At 39.4% G+C, this 21018-nt stretch overlaps 1 protein-coding gene and 1 pseudogene across 1 annotated transcript; both read right to left on the bottom strand.

Moving 5' to 3' along the window:
- Positions 1–2822: 2822 nt before the first annotated feature.
- Positions 2823–3531, bottom strand: LOC148029001 (tryptophan synthase beta chain 1, chloroplastic pseudogene; annotated as a pseudogene).
- Positions 3532–19128: 15597 nt separating this feature from the next.
- On the bottom strand, positions 19129–20630 carry LOC148029000 (aspartyl protease family protein 2-like). The gene is made up of 2 exons (XM_087688515.1): positions 20417–20630; positions 19129–19781 (listed from the first exon to the last, which is right to left on the bottom strand). The coding sequence occupies exons 1-2, from the start codon at positions 20628–20630 to the stop codon at positions 19129–19131; spliced, it is 867 nt and encodes a 288-aa protein (XP_087544641.1).
- Between the last annotated feature and the right edge of the window lie 388 nt (positions 20631–21018).

Raw genomic sequence — 21018 nt, 5'->3', positions numbered from 1 at the left:
GCAATGACCAGTCCGATCGTGTCGTTGGCACTCTGCTAGGCTCGATAACTTCTGATGGCACCGTTATTATCCGCAATTCATATGCAGTGCCTCACAAAGAATCGTCTGAACAGGTAGCTGTGGATATAGAGTATCATCGGTGTATGTTTGAGCGGCATCAGCGGGTGAATCCCAAAGAAGTGATTATTGGCTGGATGAAACTGCCAACATCAGAGCTTATGTATCCACCACTTTGACACTTGACGAACGACAGCTTGCAACTTAATTCCATGAGATTCAGCTTGATCGTCGTAAGAAAGAGGCAGAAAAAAGTTGGATTTGATGTCTTGAAGAAGACAGAAACACCGTTGCAGAGACTAACTTAAGCGAACCACAGCAAGACTAATCTTATTGATCCTTCCTCCTCCACCTCCACTACCTTTTGCATTTGGAGATGAAGTACACTCTCGGCAGTGAATTCAAGCGTTTGTTACAAAAAGGTGTGCTAACATAGTACAGAGGAATCCTCAAGATTATGATGCCCTTTACAATTGGGCTTTAGTTCTCCAGGAGATCTTTCAGAGCAGACAGATTGGACTTCCTCAACCTTGAATCAAGTTGCGAGCTCAGATTATGATGTTTCTATACTCCCAGGAGATCTTTCCTATGCTGACTATATTCAAGCCGCTGGAACTCGTTTGGAAAACTTGTTGAGCCCTTGGCTAGTTCACGGCCATGGATGATCACTGAAGGGACTCATGAGATGGAGGAAATTCCGCTGGTTATTGAACCATTCAGATCTTATAATACAAGATGAAAAAGGCCCTACAAAGAGAGTGGATCAGACTCCAACCTTTATTGTTCTTTTGAGGTTTCTGGTGTGCATGCTTTGAAACTAGGATCATACACTGACTTCAGTAGGGACTCTATTCAGTATAAGTGGCTGCAGGCTGATTTGGCCAAAGTGGATAGAGTCAGAAACCCTTGGCTCCAGGAGCTCATGCAGAAGCTTGGCCATGGCTGCTGATGCCCATCCGAACTGCTACGGAGACGAAGCACCGGTTTGGAACAAGTTGGAAGGGACCCCTCTGCTCAGGTGGAAGAACTTCAACAGACATCAACGAGGATCTGCAGGCATCAAAGGAGGTGAAAGACTCTGCCTGACTCTTGCACTGGTAGAGAAAGAAGAGACAAAGATGATAAACACATGTTGCCAAGGCAGGTTAAGCTTGTAGCAGCTTTGGCTTTTGTGCTGTGGATCTCTGTACTTTGGGGAATACGCTGTAAATAGAGTGCTCTTATTCTAAACATAGACCAATGAAGTTAGGTAAATGGCTCATAGATGCAAGTAAACTGCAATGATCTCCGCAAAGTGATTTGGATTTGAGGTTGTCCGTCACCTTTGCAGTCAGAGGACACAGCAAGGGATTGAGATAAGTATCCAGTGTGTTACTTCCTGGAATTGATTTGTATGATGCGAAGGCTTGTAAGCAGGTTCAACTTTCATTAGCGAGTTTTTTTTTCATGGGCAAACCTGTTCTGGATCAAGGCTGATACAGTTTTAAATTTGTTGTCAATTTACAAGATGAGATGAAGTATGTTGTACTCTGCAGGACATGGTTTGTCTGGAGTGGTGCTAAATCTGGCAAAGCATGGTTTGGTACTGTTTTAGCAAGCTGAACTAGTGCTTACTGACTTGGAAACATGCTGAAAATTACAGAGAATGCATTGGTTTGTTGTATTGGCCAGTAAGTGGGAAATTATCTTGTGGTGTTCAGCGGAAAATTCTTGGGACAAGGATGTCACGATGTCATGTAACTGATTCCTCTGTTCTGGGCAGAAGGGGCCTGCCTAGACATGGCAAGGATGTCTGACAAATGAGGAGAATGTGATCAACATTGTTAGGAAAACTGAACTGAGATCTCCTTTAAGGCCTTTGCTCATAATTGTTGGAAATGGCTTGGGTCTAGTGCTTTTCTTTCCGATTCTCCTCCCAAATCCCAAGGAGTGCATTTCAAAGACACTGAATATTGTATTAGTGCCAAGGATTCTAGGTGATGGCCATTGAGTAGTCGAGGAGGTGATCGGTATAGGCAATATAGTTCTTTGCTTTTGATGACATCCAACATTTGAGTTCTTCTTGTTAGCCTCATTTCTTGCTGTACCTTGAACCCCGTGTTCTGCAGCTCTTGCACGAACTCTTTGACACCGTGGTTAGCGGGGAAGGAAGTGAAGCCATGACAGACCGCCATGTCAAACCATGGTGACTTCTTGCCTTGAAAGTCCCTCGTGTGTGAGGGTTATGAACAGAGTACAATGTCGTTGTCGAGAGAGAGAGAGAGCGAGGTGTGCCTGTAAATAGGAAGCTTCGGTTCAGCCTTAGCATTGAGAATTGTCTATCTTCTGTCTCTCAGAATTCTCCATCTCTTTTCACGCCAGTTTTTGTTTTTGTTTTTTTTAACGCTCTTCCCTTCGTTCCTCCCTTCCAATTGACGACTTCTTCTTCCGTTTTTCCCCAGAGCAGGCGACAATTCCTCCTTTCTTCCTTGAAGTTAAGCATCATGAATTGAGGTACTGAAACCTCATTGGGCCAACGAAAGCAGAATTGCTAACGAACAAGGAAGCAGAAAACAAATGTATGTGTGTGTGTATCACGTTTTCCTGTCTATCACGCACTCTCGTCACAAATTAGCTTTTCTTCCCCAGTGGAGCAGCAGAGTCCAGGATTCCCCAAAATTTTTCTCATTGATGAAGCCTCATCACCAGTCGTCAAACTTCTCCTCTCCCAGATTAGCCTCGCCTTCCTTCCTTTTTGTCCCACACGCTTGCTTTTCCCTCCCTCCTTAGCTTTTGAATCCGCTAATTAGTGACTCTCCTTCCGTGTTTCTTTTTTTCCCTTCCGTTCCTCCCCACTTATCTAGAGCCTGTCGTCGAGTCTCTTTGCCAATAATGGCGTGAAAATCTCTCGCCAGCATTGGATAAGGGTGAGGTCCAGCTACGGACCCTAAAATATAGTGTGTGGACTCTACATTTGTAACCCAGTGTCTTATTGCTTCTGATGTCGCATCTTTCAACGTACCTGTACCAAACTGGACAGCACGTACCTCAGCTCCAAGGAGTCTCATTCTGAATACATTAAGAGCCTGTCGTTCCATATCTTTGGCACCCATGTAAACAACACATTGTAACCCAAAGCGAGCACACACTGTAGCAGTGGCAACTCCATGCTGCCCTGCACCAGTTTCTGCTATGATACGGTTTTTACCAATCCGCTGAGCCAACAAAGCTTGCCCAATGGCGTTGTTGATCTTGTGAGCACCTGTATGATTCAAATCCTCTCTTTTTAGATAAATAAGAGGCCCCCCCGTATTGACCTTGCTTATAATGTTCTGTCAATCTCTCTGCAAAATAAAGTGGTGATTCTCGCCCAATGTAATCCTTTAGGATTCCTGCAAGCTCTTCCTGGTAAAGGATTCCTGCAAGCTCTTCCTGGAAGGTAGAATCTGCTGAGAGATAAGTGAATGCGGCCTCCAGCTCTGCTCCATGCCCCATGCTTCTCATAGCACGTTTCAATGCTTGGCCTCCTTCTTTCCAACTCCTGGATGTGGAGGTTTGGTATCATTAGGTATTTTTGATGTAGCTGGAGAAGAAGAAGACAAAGTCCTGAATGAATACGTGTAACATGTTCACCAGCATCAGTTGTGCTTTCCACTTGACCTTGCTCAACATAGGCTGAAAGCATCTCATCATGTTCACCACTATGCCTCCAACTCCTCCCCACAATACTCATACGCAGAAAATAAATGTAAACACAACAACTAAGTATGTACAAAGTATCAAATCACACACACAATTTTTGGGTGGTTTTCACACCTCGAATGCGCAGCAATACGACAACGGGAAGGGGTTAAGGGTTCAAAAAAAACCCGGGGGGGTGAGGGGGGAAAAGAAAGAATAATGGGGACACGGGGGAAATAAAATTGGTCTTTGGGGGTGTGTTAAAAGGAGTATGGGGGGTGAAAGGGAAAAAGGGTTATGAGGGGGGTGAAAGGGTAAAAGGAATATGAGTATAGGAAGGGGGGCTTAGAGGAGTCCCCCCCCCTTAGAAGCTTCAAGAAGCTTCTATAGGATCACAGGAGCCACGTGGGAGGGAAATTTGACGCGACGACTGGGGGGGTGGTGAAAGTCTGCAGGCAGCAGATGAATATGGCGCTCATGAGGAGAGAGGATAGAGGCGGCAACGCAGCGTTCGGAAGTGCTCCTCCCTCGGCGGCAACATGAACGGGCGATGGCTTCGTCCTCCTCTCTCACGGCAGATGGACGTTAGGCGGCAGCAGCGTCTTCCCTGTCCTCTCACGATACCGCAGCACCCCCCTTACTTCTCACGACTCTCCCTTATTTATATAGGGGAGGGGAGGGAATCCTCCCCCCTGCTATGTGTCAATCAGCACGCCAGTGGAGCCGAGCAAGCTCCAGCGAGGAGCTTGCTGGCTCCTCTATCGCCTTGCCTCCTTCCAGCACGACGCGCTACTGGAGAAAAACAAATATAATATCTAAAATTTTACAATTTAATTGAGAAAAATCTACTTGTGTATGGGTATACATGTTAAAATGGATTTTTATGGGGTTCCCTAGTATGCATGGAGGTATTATTTTGCTCGTCTTGCTATATAGACACTAAAAGAGCAACTTGCAGATTTGTATAGAAAGGATTTGGATTGGACTATCTTTAAGAAATATCTTAGAGAATAGTTTTTCCTAGAAGACATTAGTTCGGTAACATATGAGACTTTCATGGATTGGGTAGATCAGGGCTTGCAACTATAGCTCTATTATGTGAATTTAAAGCGGATATGGATAGTAGATGTTGACAACCAGCAGTCACTAGAGAGTTAAAACATTGAATTGTTCATGAAAGCTGCAAATCTAGTCTTACAAGAGAAGTTGACTAATTTTTTGGAAGATTAAACATTAGAAAGAGGACTGAAAACTAATTGAGTACATGTAGAGAAGCTATAAATATGATTGTAGACAAGAAAAAAATGAAATTCGATTAGGTTTAGTGCCTATGCTTGTTGTCTCTATAAAAGCATTAGTAATTATAGCAAAGTCAACCATTTCTATGGTTGATCCGCTAGATATGTCTATTGTTCCATCTGTAAAAGAGGATGTAATGGATGAGCTAGTGAAGAGATTGTGTGAAAAAGTGGAGAAAAGGGGAAGGGAAGTAGCCCTAAGGCTTGTTAGAGAAGGACTGAAATACAAGTGTATATGGTGTGATAGTCTTCTACATGAGATGCAGGATTGTGTGGCTTATTGTGATACAGAGGTAAAAAATTTTGTTCTTTTTGGAAAGATGGTGAAATTCATGTATAAGAGAGAGGGTTTCCTCTTGAACCAAATTTTGGGAAAGGGGATATGTAGAAGCGGCTTGAGCAATTGGCAACAAGAAATGCATTTGCAGCTATAGATGTGGTTGCATACAGGTTGCAAGATTGAGGAATCTCCTGGTTCTCTTAATACATGCAAGGCTACCATGAAATGTAAAGTTTGGCCTTGTGCTTTGGATTGTGCAGAGAAGGAAAAGATAGCCAAGGCTAAATTCTAATGTATTAGTCAGAATATATGGAGTATGATAGTCAAGGATGCTCTAGTGGATTCATGTAGAGCTTATGCATATTTACGGAAAGCAGAAAGGAAAATAACCTGGATATAAGATGTAGTCAAACATTGAGATTGCTACAAACATTAAAAATATACCTGAGGAGCACATCCTTGGTAGCAAGGTTGAGTTTATGCTTGGTGAGGTACTTAGCATTTCTAGGCAAGAATTTTATGATGAGATAATTGATATCATAAAAAGAAAGTGACATTTTGTGGGACAGTCAAGTTAAGCATTTTTGCATGTTGATGAGGAACTCAATTTTCAAGGTATTCATTGAGAATCTACTAATGATTCCACTACTGTCATAAAGTAGGCTGAAGTTGAAAATAGGGTGATTAAGGATGGAAAGAATGATGCATTGGTTGAAAATTTCATTTTGAGTAGCATTACTCATAGAGAAAACACACTAGCCAAGAGCTATAATTGAAACAATTGTGAAGGTAGGTGAATGGGAAACTCCATATATTGTATTATTGGATCATGGATCTGAAATCAATGTTATGACATGCAATGGGCCAGTGGGATGTAGACCACGGCTGAAGAATGCAAGCTCCAAATGACTCATCTAGTGAACGTTATGCTATATGCCCTAATGTACAGGTGATTATTGGTGATTTGCATGATAACTAATGTTTCTTTGTATAGGATACTTGTAGTTATCTAGTTATCTTTGGGGCAACCATACATTGTGGCAACAAGAATGGAGATGAAAGTGTTTGATGAGATGGGTCTTCACATGATGTGTTAGGAGCAAAGGTGGTAGAAGAGTAGTATAATTCTTGATTATGTGTGTTGATCATCCATGTAATAGAGAGACTCTCATGGATTATTGAGTGATGTCAAATGCCAAGGAATTTAAGAGTCTTTAGATGGCATTGCTATAACAAGAGGCTATGGTAATATTGTTTGAAGGATGTCTTTGCCTCCAGATAAATGAAAAAAATGTTTTTACTGCTAGTTTTATGTATGGATAGCAAAAGGTTTGAGAAAATTCAAGAGAATTGAAGCTATGTGTAGAGCTAATATGATGTATGTGGATAAATCTAAAAAAGAGCTTTAAGAATATAAAATTTTGGCTGCTAATAACTACATTTTAGGACTATTTAATGGGATGATTTTTGTTAATACTTTGGTTGAAATACTAGTAGTCAATAATACTAAAAATATGGCTAAAAATGTGTCATACACGTATGCACTTTGGACATGTTTGAAGTCATAAAAGAATTTGGTGAACAAGAATGTAAAGGGATGAAAAATTGGGCTAAATAATTTGTGGAGACAAAGCATGAGACTGTTTACAAAAAGGTTAAGCTAGTTGATTTGCCATTAGCCTTGATAGTAATAGCATGTATGAGATAGCCTCTAAGTAGCCAAGTTTAAGGGATTTGAAAGCGGTTGATTATAAATTTTGCTGATACACTAAGGGTGTTAAAAGTTGGGTGTGATGGGCTTCTTTTACTTGTTGTAGAGAAACAATGTTTCATGAAGATGTTAGCAAAGCATGGAAAGGCTTTTTCATTTTACCCTACTGAAACTAGTTGTGTTGATCAAATCTTGTGTGGCTCCCATGGTCAGTTTTACAATGTTGCATATGCCATGGAATTTAAGGCCGATTCTTGCGCCTTAGGACTACTTGGCTAACCTGATAAAGTTGTTAAATGAGAAGACCAGGATGAAAACTTTGGAGCCATCCTCAGCTCCATATTCTAACCGTTGGTTTATTGTACTGAAGAAAAATGGGGCATTAACACTATATTAGGGAGTTTGGGAAATTTCATATACTTTGGGAATTTATAGGATGGTTTGGTCAAATTGTTACCCCTTCCTTCAAGGTGAAACTTTCTCTAGATACTATATAGATTATAGTACGAAGTTCCATCTTCAAAAAAGGATTAAGATCTAGCCACATGGTCAAATCTTTATTTCTAATTTGATAGTGGAACTTGGGAGATTCCCAAATTCTTCAATATAGTGTTCATTGCGGTTCATTGAAGATATGTAGCAGGTCAACAAAGGCAGGATAAGGAATGTTGGTGTAGGGCCTATTGTAGATGAGTTTGATGAAGCATTTGGTGTTAAGGCTATTTATTCAATGGAAGATTCATATTTAGTATATGATTAGTTTTAGTTGGTATTGGAAAGTTGAGATATTACTACTATGAAGATGTCATTGGGTTTGGTGCACATGTATACCCTTCTATAAGGAGGAACAAATTTTGTTTCCCACATGATGAATGTGATGAATAAGTTTTTGTGAGACTTTATTTTCTAGTTTACTATGTTGTTTCTTGATGATGCACATATCAAGGGTTGTGAAGTGCATAACAAGAATGCAAAGTTGGATGAAATGGCTAGAATATATAAATTATTGCCAATCATATTAAAGATTGCAAGAAGATTTTGACTCACTTGGAAGAAGTGCATTTAACTCTATTGAGTCAAAGGTCTATGTCTAGTAATGGAAATTATTCCATGACTAAAACATAGATCTATAATGCTTATCTCTTGCTATCCATGAATTTTCCATTGCTGAAAATTTTTTGATTTGTTGCTAAACTCATTGTTATAGATGCACCCTTCTTACTTGCTATACTTGCTACAATTTATGTTATGCTAGCATTTATGACAACTATACCTTCTTTTGTGGCACATGTAATTGCATTTACAACAATTGAAAAATCATCCCCTATAGTAAAATAAGCATTTTCAATAACTAATTATATACTTCATATTCTATCATGTCTTCTTCATTATTAGACCGTTCCCTTGATATCATGTTAGTAAGTGGGTTATCCCTTCCTGCAATATGTTGCAATTCAGGATTTAATGACTTAATATATACTATCCATTGTAACATAGCAATGTTGGGTATGGCACAACTAGAAGTGATCCACAATAGTGGCAAGTAATTTGTCTCAATAATCACATGAGCACCCACAAAATATGCCTTTCTCACATTTAATATCATTCACAACACCCTAAAGCTCTTACTTAACTTGTGAATATCGTCTTTGCCTCTCATTAAGCACATTCACACCAAATATAATGGGATAGCTATTTCCCTCATTATCATTCTATCCGATTGTACTCCACCTGATTTTGATCATGCTTGTATCCACTATAAGAATAATAGGCCATCCATTTGAGTAATTTACCTTTCTCAATGAAGGCGCACACTTTAAAAATCTCATCAATTTTATGATTGCTTTAGTATACTTCTTTTCCAAATAGAACCTTTTCCCCTTCCTCAATAGCTAATAGAGGTCATCAACCACATCCACAAAGTGAGGACTTGTATGCAGATAATTGGCTAAAAATAGGACAATATCTCAACACACCCAAGAAAGAGGACTGGTCAAATGCACAGTTCAAAACAATAAAGAGAAATACATATGAATTTTTCTTAAAATATGGTTATCTTTGAAAGCATGCAAAGAAAAATAATGGAGCTCCATTGCAAGTTATTGAGAATAGAACTACTTAGCTACAGATTATGTAGGAATTTCATGAAACTCTATGGACTAGCCATAGAGGTGTTTAGGGCACTTTTTAGAAGATTAAGGAAAAATATTGGTGGCAAAATATGTATAAGGATATAGCACACTTTGTGGAGTCTTGTAGTACTTGCGAGGGGTACTTTGTTGTGAGAGATAAAGATGGATTGTAGCTGACTTATCCATTGTCTATGCGCTATAAATGGGCGGTTGATTTAGTGACACTGCCTTTGGGTCTTTGAGGCACATGCGGCATCTTGTACTTGCACAATGAGAGGATCTAACAAATTAGGTGGAGGGAAGAGCTCTAAAGAGAAAGATACTCTAAGTATCCAAACTGTTATAGTTGGTTGCCGTTTGAAAGCCTATCTCAATGCAATGAATCCTCGAAAGGGCTTTGCGACATAACTAAAGGTCAATCCAAATTAGACAACACATTATAAGAACTAAAAACATTGCTACATTATCAAAAGACACATGGCTTTCAAACCACCATGCACATAGAGCTAGTTGATAGATTTATGAAGAACTATTACAACAAAGAAGATAATTAGTTGGTATTATAAGAGATAGGTTATTACTATAAGAAACATAGAAAATAAGAAAGTTATCATAACAAATAGAGAATCTAACAAAATTGTACCGGTAGGTCTTATGGCCAACACTCCCAAGATGATGCAGAATTCCCAAGTATTTACCCATGCCCTCACCATCTCCCTTTGCTACTACCATTGCTGTGGAGAGAAAGCACTCTCCTCTTTGAGCTTCCTTCATTCCTCCTAGTCTAGGCAGTCAAGCTTTCTTTTATCATTGTTTACTACCTTTCATGCATCTAATCACAAATGGGACATATAAGAAGGTATATGCTCCATTGTCCATCTTGTAGAGAAACAATTAGCCTACAGAAGGTATTGGAAACTCCTCATGCAAGGATGCTATCACATAGTCATTGCTACTCTCTAGTACGTGCTTCCATCTATTCAATACATTGTACCAAAATACCTACTAACATAACTTACCTATGCATGCTATGAGTCTCTTCCCCTCATCATTCATATACCCAACACTAGTGGTGGATGTCTCCATCATTGGTAGGATAGGTCTAATATGCATTCTCTCTCACCTTGGAGTATGCTTTTGAGCATAGCCATGAGATCCCTATATATCTTGTATAACTATAGGAGTGGTACCTATGGTAGAGAATTGAGTAAATCCACAAGTCGTAGGAGTAGTAGTTCTTATAGGTGCAAGACAGAGAAAAAGGAAGCAAAAGAAAATTCAAAAATGTAGAAAAAGGTGGCCCAATGGAAGGAATAAGAGGAGAAAAGCCCAAAAGCACAAGGGCAACCTTTAAAGTCCAAGGCAAATCCAAAATGGAAAAGGCACCCCAAATTTTCCTAAAAGAGCGTCAGGCTCCTTCTTATGCAATTTGTAACATGTAGACGGGCATAGGTGAAGGGACAACGTCATAAGTAAAAGGGAATAGGAAAAGAGGACCTAGGCAAGATGGCCAATCATGTAAAAAAGGTGAGAGAGTGACGAAGTGAGTGTATGAGGGTGAGGGACTGTGGTGGAGAAGTTCTCCATCTTCTCCTCTCTTCTTCCCTTCTTCTTCTCATCTCTTGACTCACGCGGCTATGGAGCATGGAGCTTGAAGGTGGAGGATTGAGATCGCTTGAGCTTTCATATTAGATCGTGGAGCTACAGGAAGTTTCAAGGGAGAAGGATACTTGATCGGGTGCATGGCGGTAAGCTCACTACACTCCTAGGGTAGAGGGTGTATGTACGGCTATGTGAGAGGTAGCCATTAGCATTCAACTCAAAATGCTTGAGTAATAAGCAGTCCGAGGGTCTTGGCAGTTGAGTAAAACCTCCTACATTTTGGTTCCATTGCTGGGACCAATGGATTGGAGCCAAGAGTACTATGCGTTGAAATTGAGCATTGGAGTAGGATTTTCCCGAACCAGTGCTTAAGGTAGATATGCAGGAACAAAGGGTATTTGATCTTCATTACAAGTAAGTGTTTTGGATTCTTGAAGTTTAGATAGGTCGATTCAATTAGCATTGGTATTTGCTTGTGATTTGTAGGCATTTAAGTAGGAAAAAATAAGAGAAAAAGAAAGAAAAACATAGTAGGATTTTATTGTGATAAGAGTAGGCCTAAAATCAAGGTACAAAAGAGGAAAATGGGGTTGGAATTTGGGAACAAAGAGAAAGGGGCATTGAAGGAGTGAGAGAGAGTTCATTTTCACTTGTAGGTTTGAGAGAGAGAGAGAGCTGATAGGTTGCTACCAGAGACCAAGGGAGTGGAGATTGCATTGATTGGCATGATTCTAGTGATACGACGTCTACTATGGGTGAGCTACCTCAGTTGTTTATATTTCAGAGATTGTATCTAGAGCTTGCAGGACCTTGGGGTTATGAATCCAAACCAAACAAAACGAATTTGTGCCATGCTATGCATTTGCATAGGCAAGATCGGATGGTCCGATTCCTGAAATCGGATGGTGTCGTGATGTTGCGTATCCACAACTGCAAATGTGAGGGCGGAGGTTTTTGCCAAGGAATTATTCACATTAGTCAGCGTCATTAGGAATTTAATTTTCCGTTGTGTGTATCTTTTGTATTTGCATGACGCACTGAGCACCTGTAGTTACGCTAAGCACAATTTCTTCAATGCATGAAAATTTTTTTAAAGCATCACTCGATTGATTGTATAACATGGATTCTAAATTGCAAACCACATTAATGATTGAGCACGAAGTTCTATTTCAAAACATATTTTTTCTAGGGCACATTGCATGGACGAACAGGTTCATATGAAGAGAATGTTCACTCCAAGGGTTACTACACCATAATGGAGCTTATGAAGGAGAAAAGACGTTGAAGGAAGTATCAGGGACAAGTAATCACAGTATGGACATTGCCGAAATTATCTATTCTCATATCGAGGAAAAGGTTGAACTTTAGGAGAAAGAAAGAGATGCAAATTGTGGACACTCAAGGACAATATTAGAAGGATTAATAAATTGAATCTCATGACATTTCTAGGAACTACACACCTCCATAAGATCAACATTGTAATGTACCTTTAGGAATCTTTTGAGACTGTTAAAAGATCATGGCTAGAACAAGCTACATTCAAATAACAAACGCCGTGTTCCTATAGTCAAAAAGGCTTCTCACAAATGCGATATTTATGTGAATCTTGGAGCTAAAGCGTTTTGCAAACCAAAAGCTCGTTAGCTACTATTGTTCTTTTTTATATATCATATTCCGGTTATAGTAACACGTTCCAGAAGAAAGCAGAAATTTGCTCTTGATTAAACATGATGTATTCAATATGTGCCTCTCCTTAGTCTGACACTCAACACCAAAGTTATCTTCCCAGGCCTTGACAAGTTTGGAGTCTAAGCAAGAAATAGTTGTATTTTAATACAAGGAATGCCAATAAAATCACATTGTATGTGTGAATACACTTGAACCCATTGAGGAAGTTGTTATTGAGGTGAATGATGACCACACGAGAGCCATTATAGAAAGCATGTCGTCTCACAGCAATGATGATAAACAGAATCAAAAATAAGGAATGCTTTTAAAGATTTTGTTGGCGCCTCAAACAGAAAAAGCAGAACGATATTAGCGAGCAATGTTTTTTCTTGAAGCTTTTCAAAAGCTTACGGGGTGGTGGACGATTATAAAAGGGAGAGATCGACGAGCTCTGGGCAATCATCGAACACGACAATCAGTTGAAGTTGAAGGTGACGACGAAGTTGGAGCAACGCAGAAGGCGACGAAGAGGGAAAACGGTGAACATAAAGGTGACGAAGACAGAGCGCACGAATGCAAAGAGGAAAGACTAGAAGTCTTGCAGACGAATTCACAAGGAACTTTCAATCGTTCCCCACATAGGCAATTTGGTGAAATATAGGAAATTCTCCAATATTTCCTATGTAGACGAGTACGTATTCCCCATTTATAACTAGGAAATTGCATTCCCTACATCTTATAATAGGGAATATAGAACATTCCCTACATTCCTTTGAAAGTCCCTACGTTCCCTACATCTTATAATAGGGAATACAGAGCATTCCCCACATTCCTTTGAAAATCCCTACATAAGGAATTATAAGGATGTGATTCCCTACTTTTATGTAATAGGGAATTAAAGGTACAATGAGGATAAGATAAAGATGATGTTTATCACAATTCTCTATTTTTCAATTCAAGTTGATAATGATGGTTTTGAGAAGGTAAGGACAAAGGTATATCACAAGAAACTCTAAACCACTTACTATATAGAAAGTTCACATTATAACTAGGAAGATTACTAACCAAACTAGGAAGAATGTAGAATTTTCTAGTTATAACTAGATAATTTTGCCATCACTAGTCTCTTCTAACTAGTAACATCCTTTTCCTAGATAGTATCTAGAAAATTGAAGCCCTATCTAGTAACATTATCTAGCAAGTTATTGTCTAACTAGTAATAATATCAACCTAATTAGAAAATTTTACTTTTTACTAGTCATAACTAGCAAGTACTATCCTCTAACTAGGGAATTATAGATATTCTATCAAGTTAACTTGGAACTCATGATTTTTCTAGGTATAATTAGTAAATAAATATTCATTGATTAGACATTTACATTTGTATAATACTTCTTACTCACGGCTAAGCTTTTCACATTGACACAAAAGCAAGACCACAATTGTTGAAAGGTAATCACAATAACAAAAAAGAAAATTAAAAGAAAGATGTTTAGTACACATGAATAACACAAACTGTGTGGCCCCAACAACAGAGTCATTGCATTTAGCAACAATAACACTTACAATGTTGAGCAAAGTACATGGCCACATTGACCAAGCATATATCATGGCCATGCCATCCATCTTATTGCAAAGCTCATGATTATATTAGTGAGAAAAAAGCATATTGCACCAATGGATTAAATAGAAACTCCACACACTAACATCATATTCCCTACTGTCCAAATGAGCAACAAGAGCAAACATTCAAAGTGCATGGCAAGAAAACCACACAATCATATATACCCCATCATGAAAATTAGATAGCCATATTAAAAAGGAAAGCACATTACCAAGTGCATGACCATATTGGTCATGGAAGTGCACATGGAAAAAAAGAACCACCAAGGCAAAGCGCGTAGCCATATTGAGAAAAAGCTAAATTGCATTGCCCAAAACATGTGGCTATAGAAAATAAAGCAAACTACATTGCTAGTTGTATGATGAAATATTATCACCTTTCAAACTAGCACTAAACTTATAAACTTCATGTCTTAACACAAAAATATAAGTACCAAGGATTCTAGTGATTGCCAACTATTGTAGCTAGCTCTATGTGGAAGCTTGCAACATGATAGATGGGAAGCTACTTTAAGGTTCACTATGAGGTGACTTGAATAACAAGAAGGCTACACCTAAATAGCCTTACAAGGGTGGAAATATATTACCTTTACAAAGAACTAGTGCTCCAAAACAAAGAAATCCTCATTGGAGATTCTCATTTTATTAGGGTTTGAAGTTGAGAAATTCCATAGAAAAGTATCGATGGGAGCATATCAAATTCTCACCAATCTCAAAGGTAGGTGAAATAATTCAAACAATGTAGAAACTCTTGCAAATTCTCAATGGAACATTGAAAGTGCATCATAATAAAAGGAAAACACAAGTGGAAAAGAAGAATAAAATTTAAGATTGGAAAATTTTTTAATTTATCTTTTGAGAAAAAATAAGAGTGCTAAAAGAAAGACATGCTTTTTGTGCTAAGAACACAAGGCCAATATTAAAATAGAGTACTATAAAAAGCAAGGAGGGGAGGAAAGCATGTTGGGCTATTCTCTCCTATACATCTTAAACCTTCCATGTTGGGTAAAAAACCATAGGTTTGAATCTCTACAAGAGAGGTTGAACCCCTAGAGGATCTTAATGTACTCTCCGTGAGGATTTCAATCATGCTATGCATTTGGAAATTCAAAAATTATGATGTGTGCAATCTTGTGTCGCAACTTCTCCTATAGGCACCTATTTGGCTAGTATCAGCTTGTCGTCATAACAAACATCAAGTGTAACATCCATGACAAGTCTATTTATGCTATCCTCTAATCCCTCCTAACTTGCTCTAGCCCTTATTCCTATAAGTCAAGCCTTAGAGGTAATTCAAAGCTCCCAAAAATCTTGGAACAACTCAAGAAAATTCATGAGCACTATCATATCCCTTCTCTACCCTTAGAAATAATAGACACTGTGTGTTGTTGATAGAAGTAGTGTAATCACATACAACCCAATCTTATGGGGTTGGAAGCTCATATCCTAGGCTAGAAAATTTTTTTCTCTGTAGGGAGATGGATTTTATACTACTTCATGGAATGGTGTTTTTATATATTATCTTTTGTGCAATAGAATGTTGTTTTCCAAAGTGTTTGTCATGTGCTAGATGTTGTGTTAATGGACCCTATGTAACATGATAATAAAAGGAAGCTGCTTTTTTATGTTGTAATAGTATGGTACCTTTGCTAATTAGATAAGTAAAATAAATCCCATCAAGGAACGTGAGAATATCTCAATCCTGATGACCAATCATCTATGGCTAGATGGACCTAATAATTTGGGTAGCTTTTCTAAACATTAGATGGATTTATTAATACATGATCCTCCAAATTCAGTAGGATATATATGAGGCTCAACTTCATTTTTGGGGGGCTAATGTGAGATGATGCCTTATCGGCAAGAGGATCAACATTTTATTCTCTTCCACTTCTCACTCTCTTTAAACCAAGTGCCAAGGTCATTCACCTTCTTATGTGCAACCAAATGGTGCGAAGCCGCAGAGCAAGAAGGATGCAGTTCCTGCTGTATATGTTGATTGCCTCCAGATTATCGCCTCCAAATTGCTGAGCTATGCAACCTCATCCAGAGTTTGGAACGTACCATACATCCATAAGCCTGTTGACAACAGATTATTCAAAGGCAGCACAGGTTGGTTGTATTTTTTCTAGTTAGTAACTAGGATTTTTTAAATTGGAACTAGGTTTTTAATTTTACTAGATAGATATAAAGCTATAACTAGTAAAATAAGTGTCTATATGGTAAAGCATGGCAAATTTCTATATATCACCTGATATAGCCATGTTTATTGGACAAAATTATGAAGCTATGGATCATAGGATAATCTGCATGCACAGTAAATCAAAACAAATTTGTATATAACATCTAACATAGTCGTGCTTATATAGTCATGTTAAGTAATAACACATCACAATTGATAGGCTTAACCATTAGCCATGTAGTCAATCTCAAATAAGACAATGTCAATACACACTTGTAATGGATATGTTTGTACGCATCCAAAATGTACATGTGCTGTAAGATACATTTGTGCATTTTGATAACTTTTAATTCTTACTCATATAGCACAAATTGTTTACACATCCACAACTAAAACATCATTTTTAACAATATAAATATTTCCTTATCACATTAAAACAAAGAAGAATCTCAATTCAACTCAATGACATAGCTCTAAATCTTGAAATTCCCCTCAAATCCCCCTTGAAGTGTGGGATGTACCTAGCATCCATACAAGCACAAATGGTTATCAAAAGTTATTTGAGCCCCTTACAAACTAAGAGCATATCCATCCATTAGCAAAATAGAAACACTTCAAATTGTAATAGCCTTTTCCTTAAATGAAAGGCATAGAACCTCTTGAGTATGTGGAAACTTGAAGAGGGGAGCTCTCAATAGACAGTCATGGCACATGGTCTATTAACTAGGGTAGCTGTATTAAGTTCATTAAAAAAGCAACATTTCCTACCAACATGTGGCATATACTCCCACATTCATGCATGTAGCATATTTAGGGGGGTGAACAAGGAGTAAGAGATGATAGAACACATAGCACAAACATAAACCAATAAAAGCAAGACAATGGGATGGAGATGGATTATGCTAACATTGTCATTGCTAGCATGAACATGGAAGATCTAGAGAAGAAGATGTGGGGTGACAAAAAATATTTAATGAGAATTAAAAGAGAGACAATAGAATTTGGGGAGCAAGTGCTATGTGCATGAGTAGTATCCTTGTTGCCATGCATTTGGCAAAGCAATGCTAAGTATTCTCTATGCAACATGTTCATGTATTTTAAGGGAAGGTCCTCCTTGAGGATGAGTTTTCTAGATTTTTTTGGCTTACCTATGGATTAAAGTGGTGCTCACATTGTTTTGCTTGCCATTAGGTTTCTTTTGGGTCTTGCTTTCATCTAAAGCAAAAAGAGATTGGGTTTTGGGTTCACGTGTTTGGCTTAAAGTGAGCCTTGTTTACATGCTTCTATGGCATGCTGATTTTATTCCCGAGGAGATCTTGCAAATTGAATGTCCAATATGGGAAATTGAATGTTCAATATGGGCTAGTTTTCATGGACTTCCTACTTTGCTAGATGGAGAAGTTAATGTGCTAGTAGAAGTGCTAGGTAGAGCGCTCTATGTTCTTACAATAATATTAACTAGTGGAGCAAGTGGCCTCTCATACTTTGGAATAAGAGGAAGAAGATCCTTGAGATGCTCTAGCTTTTTTATCCTAATGGGATTGAGTTGTTGGTCGATATCAAATTCTCCCTCTTCTTGGATACATGCTTCAAATGCAAAGAAGATGGGTGCTTTGCAAAGGAATGCCCAAAAAGGAATTGAGCTAAGAAGAAGCCAAGGAGAAAATACTTGACATAAGGAAGAACTTCAAAAGAAGCAAAAAGGAAAAAACATAGGTTGAGAAGGGTAAATTCAAGGAAATAAACAAGCCTTGGAAGGAGAAACCTAAGGAGCAACCTAATTATTGTCAATTCTTTGAAGTCTAATGGAGGTAAGAAATAAAAACTTTCCCTTTAAAAACTTCTTGCAAATATTTTGTTGACAAGGCTATTTTGCTATTTTGGATTATGGAGGTTCGAACAAAGATATAATGTTAATTAGCTGGCTCACTATGATCTCTTGGAATGTGAGGTGCCTAGGAAGTCCATCCAAGAAGGATGTGTTTAGTAGGAGAAAGAAATGGAAGCCTCTCTCTTTCAACTCCTCCTTTTAGCTTGCTCACTATGATCTCTTGGAATGTGAGGTGCCTAGGAAGTCCATCCAAGAAGGATGTGTTTAGTAGGAGAAAGAAATGGAAGCCCCTCTCTTTCAACAGCTCCTTTCTAGATTTAAGGGAAGGATTCAACCTATAGCTAAAGGATGCTTGGAAACAAACCAACAATCCAATGGCTAATCCAATGTAGAACTACCTGAGATCCATAGATACCATCATTGAGATGATCAATATGTATGGCAAAAATCAGGATTGACTTTAAAGAGGGTTGCATGTTAGTAGTTAGCAATGTAGGGAGCATATTATTACGACTCTTGCTAAGTGTTCTAGTAATGGGATGTTTTATCAACTTCTCAAAGAAGTGGAGCATTACATGGAGGATTTGCAAAAACATAAAGGTGAAGTTGCCAAAATTTAGTCTAAGGGAAATGGTATCTTATGGGGTTGGAGCCCCACATAATTATGGCCCGGTCCGATGTCAGCCGCACCCGCGATGTTATCAATGTGCGGGCTGATGATGATCGTAGAGACTTGGAATAGGTATATAACTCTAGTGGTGCAGCTTAGGAGCGAGATCAAAGTGAGAGATAGGAGCAAGATCAAAGCGAGAGAACGAGATTTCACCAACATTAATCTACATAGACCCGACCGCCGACACATTGTCCATTCCATTCCACCTGATCAGCAGGAATGAGAACTCATATGATATATCCATCTATCAAGCCAGGTAATGAGCAGGATTGATATTCGATTTTAGAAAGAATGTCAGAACTTTTATTTCTTTGGAAATAATATTCTGTTTACATGAAGGAGGGCAAGGCTCCACCGACAATTCGACTGAGACTCTGAGAAGCCAGTAAGGTGTGCAATGAATTAGGGAGGCTAGGTGCATTGGTGCGGTGCGACACCAAGCCTAGCACCGGCTGCATCGTAGAGAATGCGGAAGCCTTGCTGTTGGACATTGCCGATGATGGAGAAGGACATGGCATCAGGGGCAGGGGCGAACACGAGACATAGCTTCCTCGTGGACGGGGGGCTTCCGTCCACGGTGCTCGCCCAGTCGTCCAGCCAGACGAGGACATTGGAGGGAGGTAGCTCGAGGTCGAGGCCACCTGCAAAGTGAAGCACGACGCGTGGAATAGGGAGAGGCTGATCGTGCGGACGTTGAGCACGTAGCTGGATGTGGGTGGTGTCGAAGCAAGTGTCGAGGAAGGATCCACTGTCAACAGGCGACGGGTGGCCGAGGTGGGGCGCGGCTTCACAGACAAAGGCGGTGCGAAGAGCCGCATAAGCAGCAGGGGGAAGGCGGGAGATGGCGACTTCGGAGTCGAGGATGACACCGCCACCGCCAGTGCGACTGTCGATTTGGAAGGTGGAGGGGGCGATGGGGAGGAGGGAGGAGCCAACGGTGATGCTGGTGAGAGAGACGTAGTAGAAGGTCCGGAGAGCGGGATCGGGGTGAAGGAGAAGTGGTGTATAGCGGAGACCAAGTAGAGCTGCTGGGCTAATTGCTGCTGATCCAAGTACGAGGCTACCTGTAGCCGCGGCCCTTGCAAACTGATGGGCCTATAAGAGTTGAGGGTAGCCGTCTGGGAGGGAGGCAGTAGGAGAAGGTGGGATAGAACAATATCATATTTCTTATCAACAATGGTGGATACACTATTGAAGTGCAGATTCATGATGGGCCATACAATATAATAAAGAATTGGATTTACACTGGAGTAGTAGATGCCTTTGATAATGGGGAAGGAGATTGCTGGACTGTGAAGGTGAGGACAGAAGTGGAATGAATATATAGAGTGTGAGAGAACCTGTTATTGAGAAGGAAGACCATACAACTTGATACCAGATCTCATGTTTTGGGTGGCCACTTAATCCATCCCTTGGATTCTTTGCCCCTTCGTTTGACCTGCTGCTCACAAAGACAGGGCTTGCTGCAATTAATTTTCTCAGATAACCACAGGAAGAAGGGGGAAAGAAAAAGCAACACAAACAAGGGGTCTGTTCACCGAATGTTTCTGTAGTCGAATGATTGAACTAGCAGATGACATAGATGTTTCAGTTGCTCTAAGTGCTATTGGTCTTCTCAAACATCTTCTAAGACATCAATTACTTGGGGATGAGGACCTTGGTCCGTTGAAGACTTGTATCTGAAATATATATGATGGACCTTGAATGACAAGAATCCAGCTGTTCGGAAAACCTCTATTTGAGTTGATGGAAGCGGCAGATGTTGATGGGAATGGACCATAGATTACATGGAGTTCATCACTGCTATAGTGCATATGAACGAGATGGACATTTGCAGCTGTTACCAAAACTCTTAAAAGCTCCTTGAATGTTGCAGCAGCATCTGATTGCACATCAGAATTTGGAAGCTCCATATAGCCAAAGAATTTCCTCAGATTATTTGACTCTAAGATATACTTTGCTGTACTTTGATGTCTTGAGCGTACACCCACAATTAGTCACACTTTATTTTGAATAATACATGGTTTTGAATAATACAATTAGTCACACTTTATTTTGCTTGTGGCAGTTTCCAGCAACTAAGGGAGTTTTGAATGCGATGCGTTTGTGTAGAGAGATTTTGCAGATCAATGTGGTTGCATCCTGAAAGCTTGTGGTAGTTTCTAGCAACTAAGGGAGTTCAAGTCGATTGGATTCATCGTTTCTCTTCTTATTGAAGATTGCCTAGCATGTCCCAACTATAACTTGATTGCTTCATTCAAATTTATAAATCCAAAATCTTGATATGAATTCACAAATTTT

This window comes from Lygodium microphyllum, chromosome 11 (genome assembly GCF_053477565.2).
Source record: "Lygodium microphyllum isolate KBCC chromosome 11, Lygodium_microphyllum_v1.1.10, whole genome shotgun sequence".
In the NCBI taxonomy this organism is placed as follows: Eukaryota; Viridiplantae; Streptophyta; class Polypodiopsida; order Schizaeales; family Lygodiaceae; genus Lygodium; species Lygodium microphyllum.
The sequence above is the reverse complement of the archived record's forward strand: the minus strand, read 5'-3'. Positions and strand labels throughout refer to the sequence as shown.